Source organism: Castor canadensis, chromosome 6, assembly GCF_047511655.1.
Source record: "Castor canadensis chromosome 6, mCasCan1.hap1v2, whole genome shotgun sequence".
Classification (NCBI taxonomy): Eukaryota; Metazoa; Chordata; class Mammalia; order Rodentia; family Castoridae; genus Castor; species Castor canadensis.
Genome location: NC_133391.1, coordinates 134,832,749 through 134,848,991, shown reverse-complemented (window position 1 = coordinate 134,848,991; position 16,243 = coordinate 134,832,749). Strand labels below are relative to the sequence as shown.

The window sequence follows — 16,243 nt, the reverse complement described above, 5'->3', positions numbered from 1 at the left end:
ATGTAAAAATGTGTGAGTAATCCCTGTTGTTTACATGTTTGTAGGTCCCGAGATGTGGCTGTAGTTAAAGTGACCATGAATTTTGAACCCAATAAAGTGAATATTCAAAAGAAAAACTGCCGTGTGGAGGGAAAGGAAACAGTGTGCATAAATGCTACAATGTGTTTTGATGTGAAATTAAAGTCTAAAGAAGACTCCATTTATGAAGCTGGTAAGCATAATAATTATAACAATTATTGGGAAGAGGATAGTGCATTTGCTCCAGCATGATGAAATCCAGTAGGACATTATATTTCAACCACAATGAACTGAACATTACATTTGCCCATGATTATGTTGAACCTTCAAAGCAGTTCTGCTGTAAAAGAATAGATTACAGAACCCAGTAAATTCTGGAGCAAAAATTACCTGCTCGTATGCAATGATCTCAACATTCCGTAGTTCCCTATGGCTGTCTTATTTACTATGAACAATTGGGTGTTTATATAATATATATGTTAATATATATAGGTCCACACTGTAGATAGATAGATAGATAGATAGATAGATAGATAGATAGATAGATAGATAGATATAGACACTATATAACCACTTGAAAGGCAGCATTTAGAAATGGACTCCAAAGGAGTTAAGTTTTCCTTCCTGTGGATTTTCACTAAGAAAAATGAAGTAAGTGAATAAGAAAAGCCATTAATTGTTAAAATTATTTTTCTTAATTTTCTCTATTTGTGCACATTAATGCTCTGAAATAGTTCCATGACCAGAGGATACCTGAGATACAGAAATGTAAAATAAAATTTGGGTTTTCATATGCAACACTAGTTCAGTCTTATTTAATTTTTATTTAAAAATAGCATCAAATAAGATGAAGTCCTCATATAATTATGGTTTCACTTGCTTTTTTATGTGGTATGATTATCTGATTGAACAAGTATGTATTCCCAGACAGTTCTAAATTAGAAAATATATTTTAAAAACAAATCTAGTAAACATAGACATGCTCAGTAAATTAGGTGTATGTGTACATTCTCAGTAACTACAATTAAGTCTTAAGTACAGAGAAGAGATCTATAGAGTTCTTCAAGGTTGTCTTCATGATTACTAATATTATTGCATTAAAATTATGAGGATATACTAAATAATAAGACATTTTATTGATAGCTCAGAAATTTTTTTATAATGCTGATTTACTGAGTTGGATCATGTGAAAATTACTCCCAAATAAATGTCTGTCAGTTTTTCCTTCATTTTAATTGTATGTTTTGTATTGTATTTTTATTCTATAAAGATATGCAGTACCGCGTCACTCTAGATTCACTAAGACAGATATCACGAAGTTTTTTCTCTGGAACTCAAGACAGAAGGATTCAAAGAAACATCACAATTCGAGAATCCCAATGCACTAAGCACTCCTTCTACATGTTGGCAAGTAAATCATATACTATAGTTGCCTTATTCCAAATTGAGAATATTGTATAGATTTCTCATTTCAAGTCTGTCAAGTTCTTACTGTTTTATTTCAAAGTGCACATTATAAAATGAACCACAAGTCCAATTTCCTCACTTCTAATACACTTCATAAAACTATCTTTCATTTCACTGTGTATATCAAATAGCCATATATTATGGACTAGCGAAAGACACAAAGTAGTTGATAGGAGGCCTTATTCACTTATGCATTTCTTTCACTCACTCATTTATTCGTCTAACTTAAAAGTGTCAGTGAAGTTCTGTAGGTCTCATCTCTCAAGCACACATAAAAAGAAAAGTGATTCATGGCCCTGAGGACAAACTCTTAGGCCTTATGTTTTCTGGGGCCCATTGAACCACAGGTCTTGCTCTTTGACTTTAGATTGGAGAAGAAAAATATCTATTTTTTTCTTATCCTCTCGGCTTTGTACTATTTTAGTTTCTATTTTAGTGGATGAGTGATGCTGAGAAAGCAAATTATTTGTCTCTAGAGGTCATTGCTAAATCAATTTGAACCAATTTTAATGAATTTAAATGATTGTTTATGTGGGGAGTGTTCCCAACTGAAGACAGGAGTTTCTGAAACATTTTTTTAAACTGTTCATGAGAATAATTTGTATTAAAAAAAAAAAAAGCACAGTGAAAGTAATGAATGAAATGAAGAAAACACTGATTTTAGTACCTAAGATCAAGACATAGAGACTTTAACATGATCTTGAAGTTTCAAAGGAAACAGGTTAAGTTTCCTAACTCTGACTTACTTCCTGATTCTTGTTGTATTCATCTTCTGTATTTTGAAATTGATAGCTAGGGACAGGAAAGTGAAAGAAAATGTGCATCCTGGCATGCCACATTTACTCTTCCTCACTATTTCCCATGACACATATCAAAGCAAACTTATTCTATTAACACTAAAATCATCAATCTGTCATAGGAAAAAACAAATCTAGAGTCATCCCTCATATTTAGGTCACCAGACAGAACATGTAGGAAGTAAAACCTGTATAAAATTTGATGGGCATAAAACAGGTCTGGCACTGCTTTCAGCCTGCTAAATTGATTTTATTTATGTTTGTCTACAAGTTCAGTACCTAAAACTATGTCTAGGGACTAATGTTAGAAGGAATAAACTAGTTTCAGAATTCTTTTGGATGTTAATGGACATTTTATCATTTATTCTGGAGTCGGGGTAAAATTTGTATCCCAGCTTCCCCATGTTCGGAGTAACTTCAGTAAAGTCAGTTAGTCTTAGAGGTTCAATTTGTTGTTTATAAAATAAGTACTAAGAAAATTTTCTTTCTGAAGTTGGGAGACTTCAGAAGTATTACTTAGTGATTTTTACCTTGAGGTCTTGAGAGAAAGGTATTGTTATTCCAGAAGCTCAAAGTGATTTATACTGGCAAGCAAGGTACCATGTATCCCATCACTTCTTAGAAGCTGCATGTGAGTCAAGTGGTCAAACTCTGAAGCCTCTGCTTTCTAGTTGTGTCCTTTGTCAAAGCAGAAAGACTATCCCCCTCCAGCAAAGCAAAAACCCAAGGAGGTTGTATATCAGGTCAGGAGCATGAATATGTTCCATTAAACCACAGCAGTAAAAGAAAGCCACAAGATGATCAAAACATCTAGTAAATATACCAATATGTTTTATATTTCAACCTTTAGGATAAACATGACTTTCAGGACTCTGTGAGAATAACTTTGGATTTCAATCTTACTGATCCAGAAAATGGGCCTGTTCTTGATGATTCTCTACCAAACTCAGTACATGAACATGTAAGTCAGATTTTTTTAAATTCAGAATGCCTATTTGTGAATATATTGGGAAAAAACTGGAAACACATAAACATATAACCCTACATCAATTGTGTGTGTATGTGTATGTGTGTATGTATGTAAAGAATTAGACTCTTCTATACATCTCCAAATCCTAACTGCCATTGCTAGAGTTTAAGTAACCTACAAAATGATGTTAATTTGTAGCTCACCTGGATTTAGGACCAATTAAAATAACTATTCCCTTTTATCTAATAAGTACTGGGTTGCTGTGCACAGTTTTAGGGATAAAGGGTATTCTCATACTGAACTTTGGACATGGACTACAGATAAGCAACCAGTTATCAGCAGTGTATCTTGGCCTCTTTCATGGGGAACCTCATAAAACTTGCAAAGTGAAGGATTGAAGTAATATTCATGCTTCCTGTGGGTACCTTGCCTCCCCAAGAGCAGAAAGATAGGAAGGAACCAAGCTCTGTTTCTCTAGTCCTGCTTCTAATTCAAAGTCTACTGCCCCATGCCTGAGAGTGAGTGAGGGGATCAAGAGGAGGAGGGCGTCACAAGTGGGGCAGCAATGGAAGAAACCTTGGGAATGGGGAATTAGTTCTCCCCATCTATCCATCTTCCATTTTCCCTTCCAACCATCCAAATATATTTATTGTCTTATATGTAGGAGGCATGGAGCTTGCAGTCTATCCTAGGAATCAGATAGTAAATACTAATTAAATCATATACTGTGGAAGAAAATTTCAGAGCTCTATAGGAATTTCTACTTAGTCTTAGGAGTGAGGGCAAGCCCCTTACAGTTGTGACATTTAAGTTGAGACCTGAAGGGTGGGTGATTTTCCATCCTATTTAGAGTAATCAGGGGAGAAAAAGTGCTGGTATATATGAAGGCCCTGAGGCAAAAAAAAAAGATGCTAAACTATCCTCTCCAGAGTGGTTGAGATTAAAGAGAAGGAGGATGGTGATGTAGGATGAGGCTGGAGGCAAAGGCAGAGTCAGATTCTTCAGGAGTTAGTGCCACTGTACAAATTGTAGACATTTCCAAGAGCAGCATAAGACTGTTGAAGGTTTTAATTTGGTTCAGTGATGGAACCAGGACTTAACAAAGAAGAGCCAAGCAAAGCTCCCAGACACCTGTCTTGACACTTCCCACCCAACTGACTGGCCTTTATTACCTTCCTACATATTTGATCTTTTCAATACAAAAAATCTTATTGATTAAGTAAATTTAGATCTAGAGTTCTTGATTTTTTTAAAAAAGAAAACTGCTCTTCTCTGGCAGACTAATGCTAGTGCAAAATATCCATGAACTACATTTTCTTAAAAGGATTAGAAAGATCTATATCCATAAGTATTTTTACCTATGAAGTATAGGAACAAATACAAAATTCCTTAAGAGCTCTGCAGTACAATTGATTCTCCTTAACTACACTTTGAAAAATACTTTCCTGTGACCATTTCAGATTCCCTTCGCCAAAGATTGTGGAAACAAGGAAAAATGTATCTCGGACCTCACCCTGGGTGTATCCACCACAGAAAAAGACCTCCTTATTGTCAAGTCCCAGAATGACAAGTTCAATGTCAGCCTCACAGTCAGAAACAAAAGGGACAGTGCCTATAATACCAGAACCATCGTGCAGTATTCTCCAAATCTAATTTTTTCAGGAATTGAGGTAAACTTGCAGTTTTTCACTTATTTTTTCTCATAACAATCACTTATTGAATTTACTGTTCATACTGCTGAGCTACTTGCTTTTATTATATTGATTTTGATGAATGGAAAGCATTTTATACAAGGTAATAGATGTTGGTGATGAAAGTACCAAGTTTTTTTTTTTTAAAGCTTTTGTTTTATTTTACTTATTTGGAGATTTGTGTCTCTTCTTAGATTAAGTATGAGAAAAGGATAACTAATAGTTTCACAGATTGAGTCTAGGAGAAGATATATTTATAGTCAAAGCCAAAACCATTTAACAACATGCAGAGATGGACCTCTGTCCTGAAAAAACAATGCAGAATTATCAAGATGCCATTTCCTCTTCTCTATGAAAAATCCTTACTTTGGACAGAGATTTCTGCAAAATGACTATATCTTAATAATTCATAACAGAAGGGGTGTTTAAATTTTTTTCTGGTGGTACTGGTGCTTGAAATAGGGCCTCACACTTGGTAGGCAAGTGCTCTACCACTTGAGCCATGCCTCTAGACCAACAGAAGGTTTTTAAAACTCATTTTGGCAATAATATAAGTTGGTATGACAGAGTTTTTATTAACTTGGCAACATATTTTGTATGAGATGCTCTATCAGAGTCACTTGTGTTTCCAAATTTGAACTTTGCTTTTAATTCTGATCTTTAAAAGAATTAAAATTCTTTAAATTTTTAAATTTCTGTAAAAAAGAAAAATTTTAAATTTTCTTTAAGATTTAAAATTCTGTATGTATTTATTTGAATTACTAACATATATGATTTCTATTTTAAAAGCAATGCAGTTAAGGCTGGATGTATAGCTCAGTGGTAGAGTGCTTCTCTAGCATGCATGAGATCCTGGGTTCTAACCTCCACACTGCAAAAATGTACTTGTGCAGAGTATTATAACACTATTATGTAGTTTTCATAAATTCAGATTTTCACTAATATGTCTCTATATTTGTTAGGAGATCACTTGGAGACATGACAACTATGCTAGTATTTATATTATTATAGCATATCTTGGATTTAGAATATTGATTAATAGTGTAAAGTAATTATATAAATGTAAATATAAGTGCAAAGTAACATTGGGAAAATATTAAGTATCATTGCCTGTTTCTCTTCAGTGGACTTAATGGCCCCAGCTGAGATGCAAAGCAATAAAACCAACAGCAGTGCACCTCCTGTCAACAACAAAATGATCATGAAGAGCACCCTTTCTTGAGTTATATTATGTGCTAGGTATTGTTCTAAGGATCTCACTTATTCTCACTAGTTCTTTTATAATAATTACAAAAATTTGCTGTATTGCAAAGGCTCAAAATCAGCCATTTTTTTCACATTTTAACATTCTGCAATTGCATCTTAAAATTGATAGCAACAGTATTTCACTGGTACCATTATTTTTCTTTCATATTGGTATATCAAATAATGGTATATTTTCTATTCAATAACATTTTAAATTTGATGAAGTAGATAGAAAATCAGGTCCAGAGAGGTGATGTGGTTGCAGGCCAGAGCCCTTGCTCTTATCTACTGCACTAAACTCCTCCAAGTTCTGACACTGTGTGTTGCTCTGTATCATCCAATATATGTGGATTATTCCTTCAGGAGGTAGGTAATGTTAGTGGTCTCTTTTTCCAACTGTGTGTTTAGTCAGGATAGTGAGATGTGCTTTGTCTCTCAAGTGATGCTTTCAGAGCTATGGAACAGGTGGTTTTGAAGTGCTATGACTCTTTCAGATAAATTGAGAGATAAGTCTTGGCAAGGCAGTCACTAAGGCACAGTTGGGAAAATTCTAAAACAACAAGTTGGAACATTTTCCCTGCTTCTTTGCTCTAATTCTGTCTACTTTCTCTTTCTAGGGGATCCAAAAAGATAGTTGTGAATCCAATCATAATATCACATGTAAAGTTGGATATCCTTTTCTGAGAACAGGAGAAATGGTGAGCAGATTATACAAAATGCATATAACAAATAGATATGAAAAGCAATATACTCAAAACTGAATGTAGAAATCCTTCCAATGGTAATTTAGATGAAGTAGTTGAAAAGGATTGAGTAAAAATGCTTGGAAATCTGCTAGAATCTGAATGTTTGTGTCTTCCTAAAATCCATACATTAAAGCTTAATCCCCAATGTGATAGTAGTAAGAAGTGGGGCTTTTGGGATTAGTTGCTTCATAAAAGAGGTCCAAGGGTGCTTGTTTGTCCCTTCTATCATATGAAGTCACATGGTAGGTACAATGTGTAGAAAGTGGCCTTCATTAGACACTGAGTCTTCTGATCTTTTGATCTTGGGATTTCCAGACTCCAGACTTGTGAGCAGTAAATTTCTGTTGTTTTTAAATTATCCAATATAAGACATTTTGTTACAGGAGTCCAAACAGACAAAGACAGAAACAAAAGCCAAGTACTGCATGAGTCAAGACAAAATTTATAGTAGACAAGTGGATGAACAATTTTACATTCCCACCAGCAATGAATGAGGGCCTAAATTTCTTCACATTGTTTAATTAAGTCTTTTTAATTATAGTCATCCTGGTGTGTGTGTGAAGTGATATACATGTCTCATTGTGATTTCAATGTGTATTTCCCTAACAGAAAATGATGTTTAAAGCAATTTTCATGGAAATATTGGCCATTAAAGTATATAGTCTTTGGAGGAATATGTGCTATAATCCTTTACCCATTTTTAAATCAGATTTGCTTTTATATTATTAAATTGTGAGAGCTCTTCATATATCTATATTCAAGTCCCTTATCAAATACATGATTTATAAATTTTGTCCGTTGTCTTTTCATTTTATTTGAAAATAAATGCTTTTAATTTTGACATAGTCTAATTTACATATTTAATCTTTTGTCCTTTGTACTTTGTCAAATCTAAGAAGATTTTGCCTGATCCAAGGTCATAAATATTCTTTCCTTGCTTTCTTCCAAGAGTTTTATGATTTTAGCTCTCCCACTTAGGTCTATGTTCCACTTTGAAGAACTTTCTGTCTTTGAAGTAAAGAAAGAGTCCAATTCATTCTCTGCATATGGATATCCAGTTTTCTGACACCATTGAGAAAAAAAGCTATTCACTCTGCCCACAAGTTTCTTTACCATTTATTCCTCTATTCAGAAATGTTGTACTAATTAGGGCGAAAGCTTAAATGAAAGTATCTATTATGTTATCCCCAAAGAGATGGGAAGTCATCTTGCAAGTAATTTTGAAATGGGCTTTATGCTTAGACTGTTCTTTAGGTTCAAGATCTAGATTTTTAGTTTCAGGTGAATATTGCCATCGGCAGTTTCTTCAGCCCTACTTCTCTGCTAGCATTTTCCCCTAGATGCAAAGACTCATCAAGAATGCAAAGATGTACATGCCCACGCTAGTCATGGAGGTTTAAGGAAAGAGAGAGCTAACTGAAGCACTCAGACGATTTGACCCTCTGTCTATTACAGTGCAAGCCTATGTAGAAAAGCTTCAACTGGAATGGTGATTACTATTCCAAAGCAAGGAAAATAGTGCAGAGGTTGCAATTCTTAGAATAACTCTTTTTTTCTTTTAAAATGTAAATCAAGATATATGTAAGAGAAATGCAAAAGAAAATTCTATACATGATATGGTAAAACCATGTAAATCTCATGACCTTTGAGAGTCTAGTCATCCCTTTTTGTGAATGGTGCCTACCTTGGTTACAAGAGCAATAAGTATCAAACCTTCTCCTGTCCAGCACTTAATCACAAACATACAATTTTAAGTAGTTTCTATTAATTGTACATTTTGGGTTATATATTTTGCTGGTCTGAATTCCAAAATACTTCAATTAGCATAAAACACGATTGGCTTTGAGATAAAGAAATATCACTTCATATGTATTATTATGAAGACTCGGACTAGAACACTATAGGTGACATATTTCTTTGAACAAATAATTTAGTAATTGAAATTTCCATATTAAAGAGACTTTAATTATGACCATTTCACAATTATACTTGTTATTGTGATCTGATAAACCATGGTACCATAATAAAATAAGTAAAATGTACCTTCATGGTGATGCTCTTCAGTTAGTGTAAATGATTTTCATTAATATAACTTGAATAAAGTGTTTAAAATCAATATTATTATGTGTTTTAGTCTATTTGCACTGCCGTAACAAAATACCATAAACTGAGTAGCATATAAATGAGAAATTTATTTATCTTAGTTATGAAGCTGATAAATCCAAGATCAAGACACTGACAGTAATTCCAGGTAGTTGAAAGGGGAGGCAGCTTTCTGGGGCCTGTTTTATAACTAATCCCACTCACGTGGGCCCTCGTGACCTAATCCCCTGCCAAAAGGCCCCACTTCCTCGCACCGTAACATTGGTGAATAAGATTCAACACATGTATTTTGAAAGGAGTCAAACATTCAGACTATAGCAATATGCAAAGTATATGACATGTTCACATTTTAAAGCACATATGTATCATATATTATTCTGTATTTTTCTGAGATGTGATGTGGTTACATTTTGTATGATAATATTTCTGAAACAACTTTATAATTTGAGTTTAGGAAGTCATTTACGTAAAATGAATATTTTAATTATCAAAGTTAACATTTTCTTTTCTGTTCTATTTCTTTTTCATTACTAAACATACATTTTTATTTCATAGGTAACTTTCAAAATATTATTTCAGTTTAATACATCATGTCTTATGGAAAATGTGGCTGTTCATTTAAGCACAACAAGGTTGGTTTATGTGAGTGTAAGCATATGTGCATGCATACATCTAATTTCTTCCCTACAATTGGAATATTTTGCCTTATACAGTCACTGACAGTTTCTTGCAGCTTATATGAGATCAGTAAAAGTCCATGATATACTTTTCTTCACAAAAAGCCCCTTATGAGTATAATTAGCAAAAATTCTCAATTAAGAGAAGTAATATAATCAACTGGATTAAATCTTTGGTTATATGGCTGATATAAGATAATCACACAATTGTTACATCTGCCAAATTGCACTTAAATTCAATGGATGGAATCTGTTCATTTAAAAATTCTTACTGACTATCCATCAAGGTCAATTGAATCATTATATGTACTTAAAATTTTATATCCTTTGTAGTTTAATAGATTTTTATCCAAATCTGTCAAAGCATCTGAAAAGTTATCATAGAACACATAGCTAAAAGAAGCAAAAGGCCAATAAGGGAATTGAAATAATGGATTAACTTTCTTCTAAGTGTAACTATCCCCTGCACATCACCAGTGAGATCAAGTTCTATCTTGTATTGCTTTATTCTCAGTAACTAGCATGTACTTCAATATAAAAATGATTGAATAGAGGACAAGTGAAAAAGTAACAGAAATGAATTGTGAATAAATCAATTCTGTATATTTGATTCAATTTAACTCAACAAGTGTTTATTTGACATCTGCTGTGAACAAGATATTGAAGTAGTCTTTATAAGGAACATAGAAGTGCAGAAGGCATGGAAATTCTCATGGATGAATATCTCAGGGGATTGAGACTAATATGAAAATCATTCCTATACAAGATAAAGTAAGGACAATCAATAATAGAAATATAAACCACGTGTCAGAGACTTAATTAATGGAGAGTGAAATTGTGTCTACTTGGCAATAAGAAGACAAGAAAACTTTAGCAAGAAAATTTAACTGAGAAAGATCCCAAAGGATGAATAGCATTTTTCAGAGAGGTTGTTGAATAGGAATAGATAGAACATTTTCCGGCAAAATATACAGCTTGAGCAAAAACATAAAGGTAGAGCAGTTGATCTAGTTGAGGAATACTCAGTAATCAATTTTAGCTGAAATATTAAGAATACATAAAGCAGTAATGAGAAGTAAACAAGAAGTATGAATTCTACCATACGATACTAGATACTGAACTTCAGTACAAGGAATTGTTTGCTTTGTGGGACAGGACTTGAGGAGTCAGAGGCATATGTACAGAACTGCTTTTTAGGAAGATTAGTTAGCTGCACTATGGAGTAGATGAGAGAGAAGGGGAACAACCTTTCATACTAAGAACTCAGTAACACCGATACCCTAAGTCAAGGCAGCACGCTCTGTCACTGCTCGTAGGAAGCCACTGTATACACTTGGGAACAAGCAGAGCCATTAGAAGGTACTCAGTGCCCATTCTCTGAGACAGTTTGATGCTAGGTGCTTGGTCAGTAGGAAGAGGGATGTGTATAGTAATAATAATAATAAAACCTAATACTTATTCCCTATGTCATAGGCACAATCTTAAGCACTTTATACTGATTAGTCATTTAATTAACATCTAATAATCATTTAGTGAGAAAATACCCATTTTATAGATGAAGAAACCAAGGAACTGAGAGATTAAATAGCTTGCCCAAAATGTACCAGTGTCCAACAATGCCATTCTCTGGCTATATGAGTAATATCACTCATACTTTTTTTATACGGAACACTTCACGAATTTGCCTGTCATCCTTGCACAGGGGCCATGCTAATCTTCTCTGTATAGTTCCAACTTTTAGTGTATGTGCTGCCGAGGTGAGCACACTTTACACATATTTTCAATGAGTATGAGAATACTAACATTATAAATATAGATACGTATATAATTAAAAGTATAACCAAAATCAAGTGAATAAATAAGTGCTTTACAAATAATATGTATATCACACTCGTTTGTCATCTTCCTCCTCACCCTGATTAAAAAATAAGCAAGAATTCCACTCTTTTAAGCTTTTACTTATTTGCAGATATAATCTTCTCTTTCAAATACTTAGAAATGTCTCAAAATAATTGTTTGATCTGAATGCGCTGTGTATATTCCAGTGACAGCGAAGAACCTCCTGAATCCCTTGCTGATAATGAAGCAAATATTTCCATCCCAGTAAAATATGAAGTTGGACTACAGTTTTACAGGTAGGAGGAAATCACATTTATATGTTGATGTCTTTCTGTTAACCAATGACTCTCAATGTGTGGTCTTTGGCCAAGAGCGTTACCACCACCTGGGAATTTATTATACAATTCTCCAACACCACCCCAGACCCAGCTGAGCCAGAAACTCTGGATGGCACCTAATATTCATGTGAAATAAGCCTTCCAGGAAATTATACGCACCCTATCATTTGAGAGCCAGTGTACTAAATACCTCAAAATGTGAGATTGCTCAAGCAATCCAGTCTTAACTCCTAAGTGAGAGCTGAAGTCCTAGAAGTCCTTCCCAAAATACAGTACTTTTCTGACAGGTCGCTGGCATGTTTCTTGGCCATGATCCTCATGCCGTGGTATTTTATCAGCCTGGCTATTCTGAGCACACAAACTAGAGCATTTCTCATTGATGAGCCATTTATTTCTTCCATTATTCATAGACTATTCTTTCTCTTAAGAACTTGTCTATGCAAACATCAGTCACGTTGGCAAACTTTCCCTATATAAATTCCTTGCTTAAGCAGAACTCCAAGATTTTGCCGAGTAATTATGTGCAATGTATACAGATTTACTGATTTTTAAGAATTGGTGGCAAGTTCAGTTTAATCTAAAAATCTTATCACATTATTTACTTATTTTCCATGGCACTTTTTCTTTATTCATAAAAGGTCACAAAATGAAGATTATAAATATTGCTTATATTCCTTAGCCTTTAGACTCTCTTGTCTGTTTTCTATTTTTTTATTACCACTTCTGTCAATACAAAGGTTTCCTAATGATTTTCCATTTACTTAAAATTAAATTTTGGCAAATGCCTAATTTTTTTTTTTTTTTGCTTGTCTTCTCTTGACTGCTTGAAGACATGTTCATTAGTTCTACCAAGTTCACCTACAAACCATGAAAGTTTCTATGGAGAAGACTGAACTTTCAAGTCTAAGCAATAAACATAGGATTTAAAACTGTGAAAATGTAAACATTTTAAAACCAAGCAAAAATTCATCTCTACTAAAAGTACCAAAATTTACCTTGATTTTTTTACTAATGTAAATGGCAGTAACTTTATAGAAACTTAACAGCAAAATTTTTATTTAAAAATTTGCGTGCAATTTAGCAATTTAGAGTCAAGTGTTGATGACTATTAAACTAAGTTGTATATTCCTTCTTACCTTCCTCAAAGGTTTAATTTGGGGTTGCTGAGCAAAGGAATTCCCCTCTGATTTGAACTCTCTATAAGTATTTTTGTGGTATTACATAGTGTGAAGAAAAAAAAGAATGAGTCCAAATAAAAATAAAACTGTTGACATTTTATTTTATTTTTCTAATTACTTCTTTGAAGCTCTGCAAGTGAATACCATATTTCAATTGCGGCCAATGAGTCAGTTCCTGAAGTTATTAATTCCACTGAAGACATTGGAAACGAAATCAATATCTTGTACTTGGTAAGCTATATTAATATTCTAAGAAATTATTGGCAAAGTTATAAATTAGAGTATTAATAGACAAAAAGAAACATGCTTCAACATTTAACCTTTATATCTTAGCATATTTTTCCTTACAATTTTACTATTTTAAAATATTTTATATAAGTTGATGATACAATTTGAATCAGTTTTAAAGATCCACATCTTTAATTTCCCCATAAAATGAAGCATAATCATTTAAAATGACTTTCTGAGTCAGGCATCAGTGGCTCATGCCTGTAATCTTACTTGGGAGATTACAGCTACTTGAGAGGCTGAGACCAGGAGAATCCTAGCTTAAGGCCAGCCCTGGGAAATAGTTCCATCTCCAAAATAACTAAGGCAAAATGGACTGGAGGTGTAGCTCAAGCGGTAGAGTACCTGCTTTATAAGCATGAAGCCTTGGGTTCAATCCCCAGTCCCACAAAAGAAAAAAAAAAAATCACTGAGCATAAATCTTTATGTGTATCTTTATTAAATTATTGGTGGTACAAAAATTTTAGTTCTTAATGTTTATAATAGTTTAAAAACTAGACATGGACACAATATAAAAGCTTAATAACATAGAGTTACTTAAATTATCATATATTCTATGAAAACAATATCATATTTTCAATGGGGAAGCAAGATATTATATTTCAGAGGCCACATTTTGGAATTAGAAACCATAATTCTGCTATTTAACAGCCCTGTGACCTTATAAGTTTATTTTTTACATTTTCCTTTAAAATTGTTAGATAAAACAGAGATAAGGAAATCTAATCTACTTCAGAGTTATTAACAAAGTTAAGGCAAAAATGTAAGTGAGATTATTAGCACAATGTATGGCAGGTACATAGTAAACAACTAATTTAGTATGTGGTTGTTATTTAGGTTTTAGCAGCCATATTCTCAAAGAACTTAAATGTTTTAAGGGAAAATACCATAGCACAATAAATTTTGCAGACAGTATACAAAATTTTACTTTTAATGTGATACAAATTTTATAGAATGTGAATATATGCAAATAATAAAGACAAGTAAATTATACACTGAAATGTTATCAAGGTAGTAGACTGTAGGAAACTTATATTTTCTGTTTATTTCCAGTAGCTTCCAATGTTTGTACGAGGACCATTTTTTGAAAAGAAAAAAGTGATAATAATAGCTGGGCATGGTGTCTCACAGCTGTAATCCTAGCTACTTGTGAGGCAGAGACCTGGAGGATCTGAGTTTGAGGCCAGGCCAGGCAAAAAGTTAGCAAGACCCAACAAATCAATAAAAACCTAGGTGTGGTAGCATACACCTGTCATCCAGCTTCAAGGGAAGCCTAAGTAGGAGAATTGTGGTCCAGGCTGGCTGAGGCATAAATGTGAGAGCCTATTCAAAAAATAACTAAAGCAAAAAGGGCTGGGTACATGGCTCAAGTGGTAGAGCACCTGCCTAGCAATTACAAGGCCCTGAGTTCAAACCCCAGTAACGCTAAAAAGATGAAAGGAGAGGAAAAAAAGGAGGAGGAGAAGGATAAAAAGAAGAGGAAAAAAGTGATAATAACAGAATATAGGATTTCTGAGTAAACATCAAGAAACAAATGTAGTTCAACTGGGAGACCAGGCCAGGCAAACTCAGGACATCTTACCATCAGAAGATAGTCAAGGGCATGCTCATGTTTATGAGGCAGGCTGAACTGGTTGGGAATCTCCAGCATTCCAGGACTAAGGGATGCATCTTTAGCAATCACAGATAATTGCTCCAGATCAGAGCATCTTAATCTGGAAGGCTTAGTTAGGTAGGTGGTAGACCTCCTGGCATCTGCAGCTCACACTTGTATGGTAGGAGGGAAGCCACTGTACCTGGTGGTCCCAACTCAATTTTTTCTAATCAGGCAAAGACTTCAGCTTTCTGCTGGGCTTCATCCTGTCCACCCTTCTCTATAAACTACACTCGTCATGGCTGCATACTGTGATATGAGTGTGTGGGAATCCTGGATTAGTGGATAAAAACAAATCTAGGTTGAGTTGGAAGTCAAGCTGACTCCTCAGGCTAGAGTATCAACAAATAGCAACATTAGTCCAAGCTAGGTGCAGAATTGTGAAGAGAAGCACATGGGTCTCTGATTTGCCTCACCAGTGGTAGCAAGTCCCATCTAGCTTAGTTAGAGTGACTGATGACTGTAGAGGATTATGACAACTGGGTTAAGGCAAGCAAAAATATGCTAAATTGTTCCAAGTGAATCAGGTAAATGGTCCTCTTCCTTTCCAGTTCCAAAAACCCTGGTGTGTTAGAAAGGATGTTGGGAATGGTAATAAAATAATACAAAACAAGACAACTTTTCAATTCTGGTTTTCTATTAATCTTAGTATCATTTTAAAAGAGTGAAGGATGAAGAAATGATACAATTGTAGCTGATGCATATGGCTATTGACAAACATAAGTATTTTCATATTGGCTTAAGTAAGGCAATTCCTGAACAGTGTCATTAACTGTGTTCACTGGGAAAATCAAAATGTATGCAACTTAATGCATCAACTAACAGCCAATTCCTACATGTCATGGAAAGGATGCTGTTAAAGATGATGAAGAAAGGATTGTTTCTATTTTTTTTCCTGTAGATTAGAAAAAGAGGACATTTTCCAATGCCAGAACTTCAGCTGTCGATTTCATTCCCCAATTTGACATCAAATGGTTTTCCTGTGCTATATCCAGTTGGATGGTCATCTTCTGATGTAAGTTGTAGGTGCCTTACAATTATTCCATTGCTGCTATCTTTTTTACCTTGTCTTTTGTTCTGCATGATCATTGTGATAACGAGATTTACCAAAGTAACATGGAGAGGCATTTAGAAAATTATAAAAAATAATAATGTCCACTAGTTATTTAGTAGACATGTTAGTTCTCTAAGTTTCTGAGTGTCCTCCTTTTCTGTCTCTATTTATTTTTGCG

At 34.1% G+C, this 16,243-nt stretch overlaps 1 protein-coding gene and 1 non-coding gene across 3 annotated transcripts in view; one reads left to right on the top strand and one right to left on the bottom strand.

Moving 5' to 3' along the window:
* The window catches only part of Itga1 (integrin subunit alpha 1), a 159,076-nt gene that overhangs the window by 120,521 nt on the left and 22,312 nt on the right, over positions 1-16,243 (top strand). For both annotated transcript variants that reach the window (XM_020178086.2, XM_074077506.1), the window contains exons 16-24: positions 45-211; positions 1,289-1,425; positions 3,133-3,243; positions 4,713-4,922; positions 6,806-6,886; positions 9,593-9,669; positions 11,760-11,849; positions 13,198-13,300; positions 15,913-16,026. In XM_020178086.2, the coding sequence (XP_020033675.1) occupies positions 45-211; positions 1,289-1,425; positions 3,133-3,243; positions 4,713-4,922; positions 6,806-6,886; positions 9,593-9,669; positions 11,760-11,849; positions 13,198-13,300; positions 15,913-16,026 (1,090 nt within the window). The remainder of the gene's footprint in view (positions 1-44; positions 212-1,288; positions 1,426-3,132; positions 3,244-4,712; positions 4,923-6,805; positions 6,887-9,592; positions 9,670-11,759; positions 11,850-13,197; positions 13,301-15,912; positions 16,027-16,243) is intronic.
* LOC141424401 (U6 spliceosomal RNA) lies at positions 11,372-11,479 on the bottom strand. The gene has a single exon (XR_012449338.1). It is a non-coding gene; the product is annotated as a U6 spliceosomal RNA (small nuclear RNA).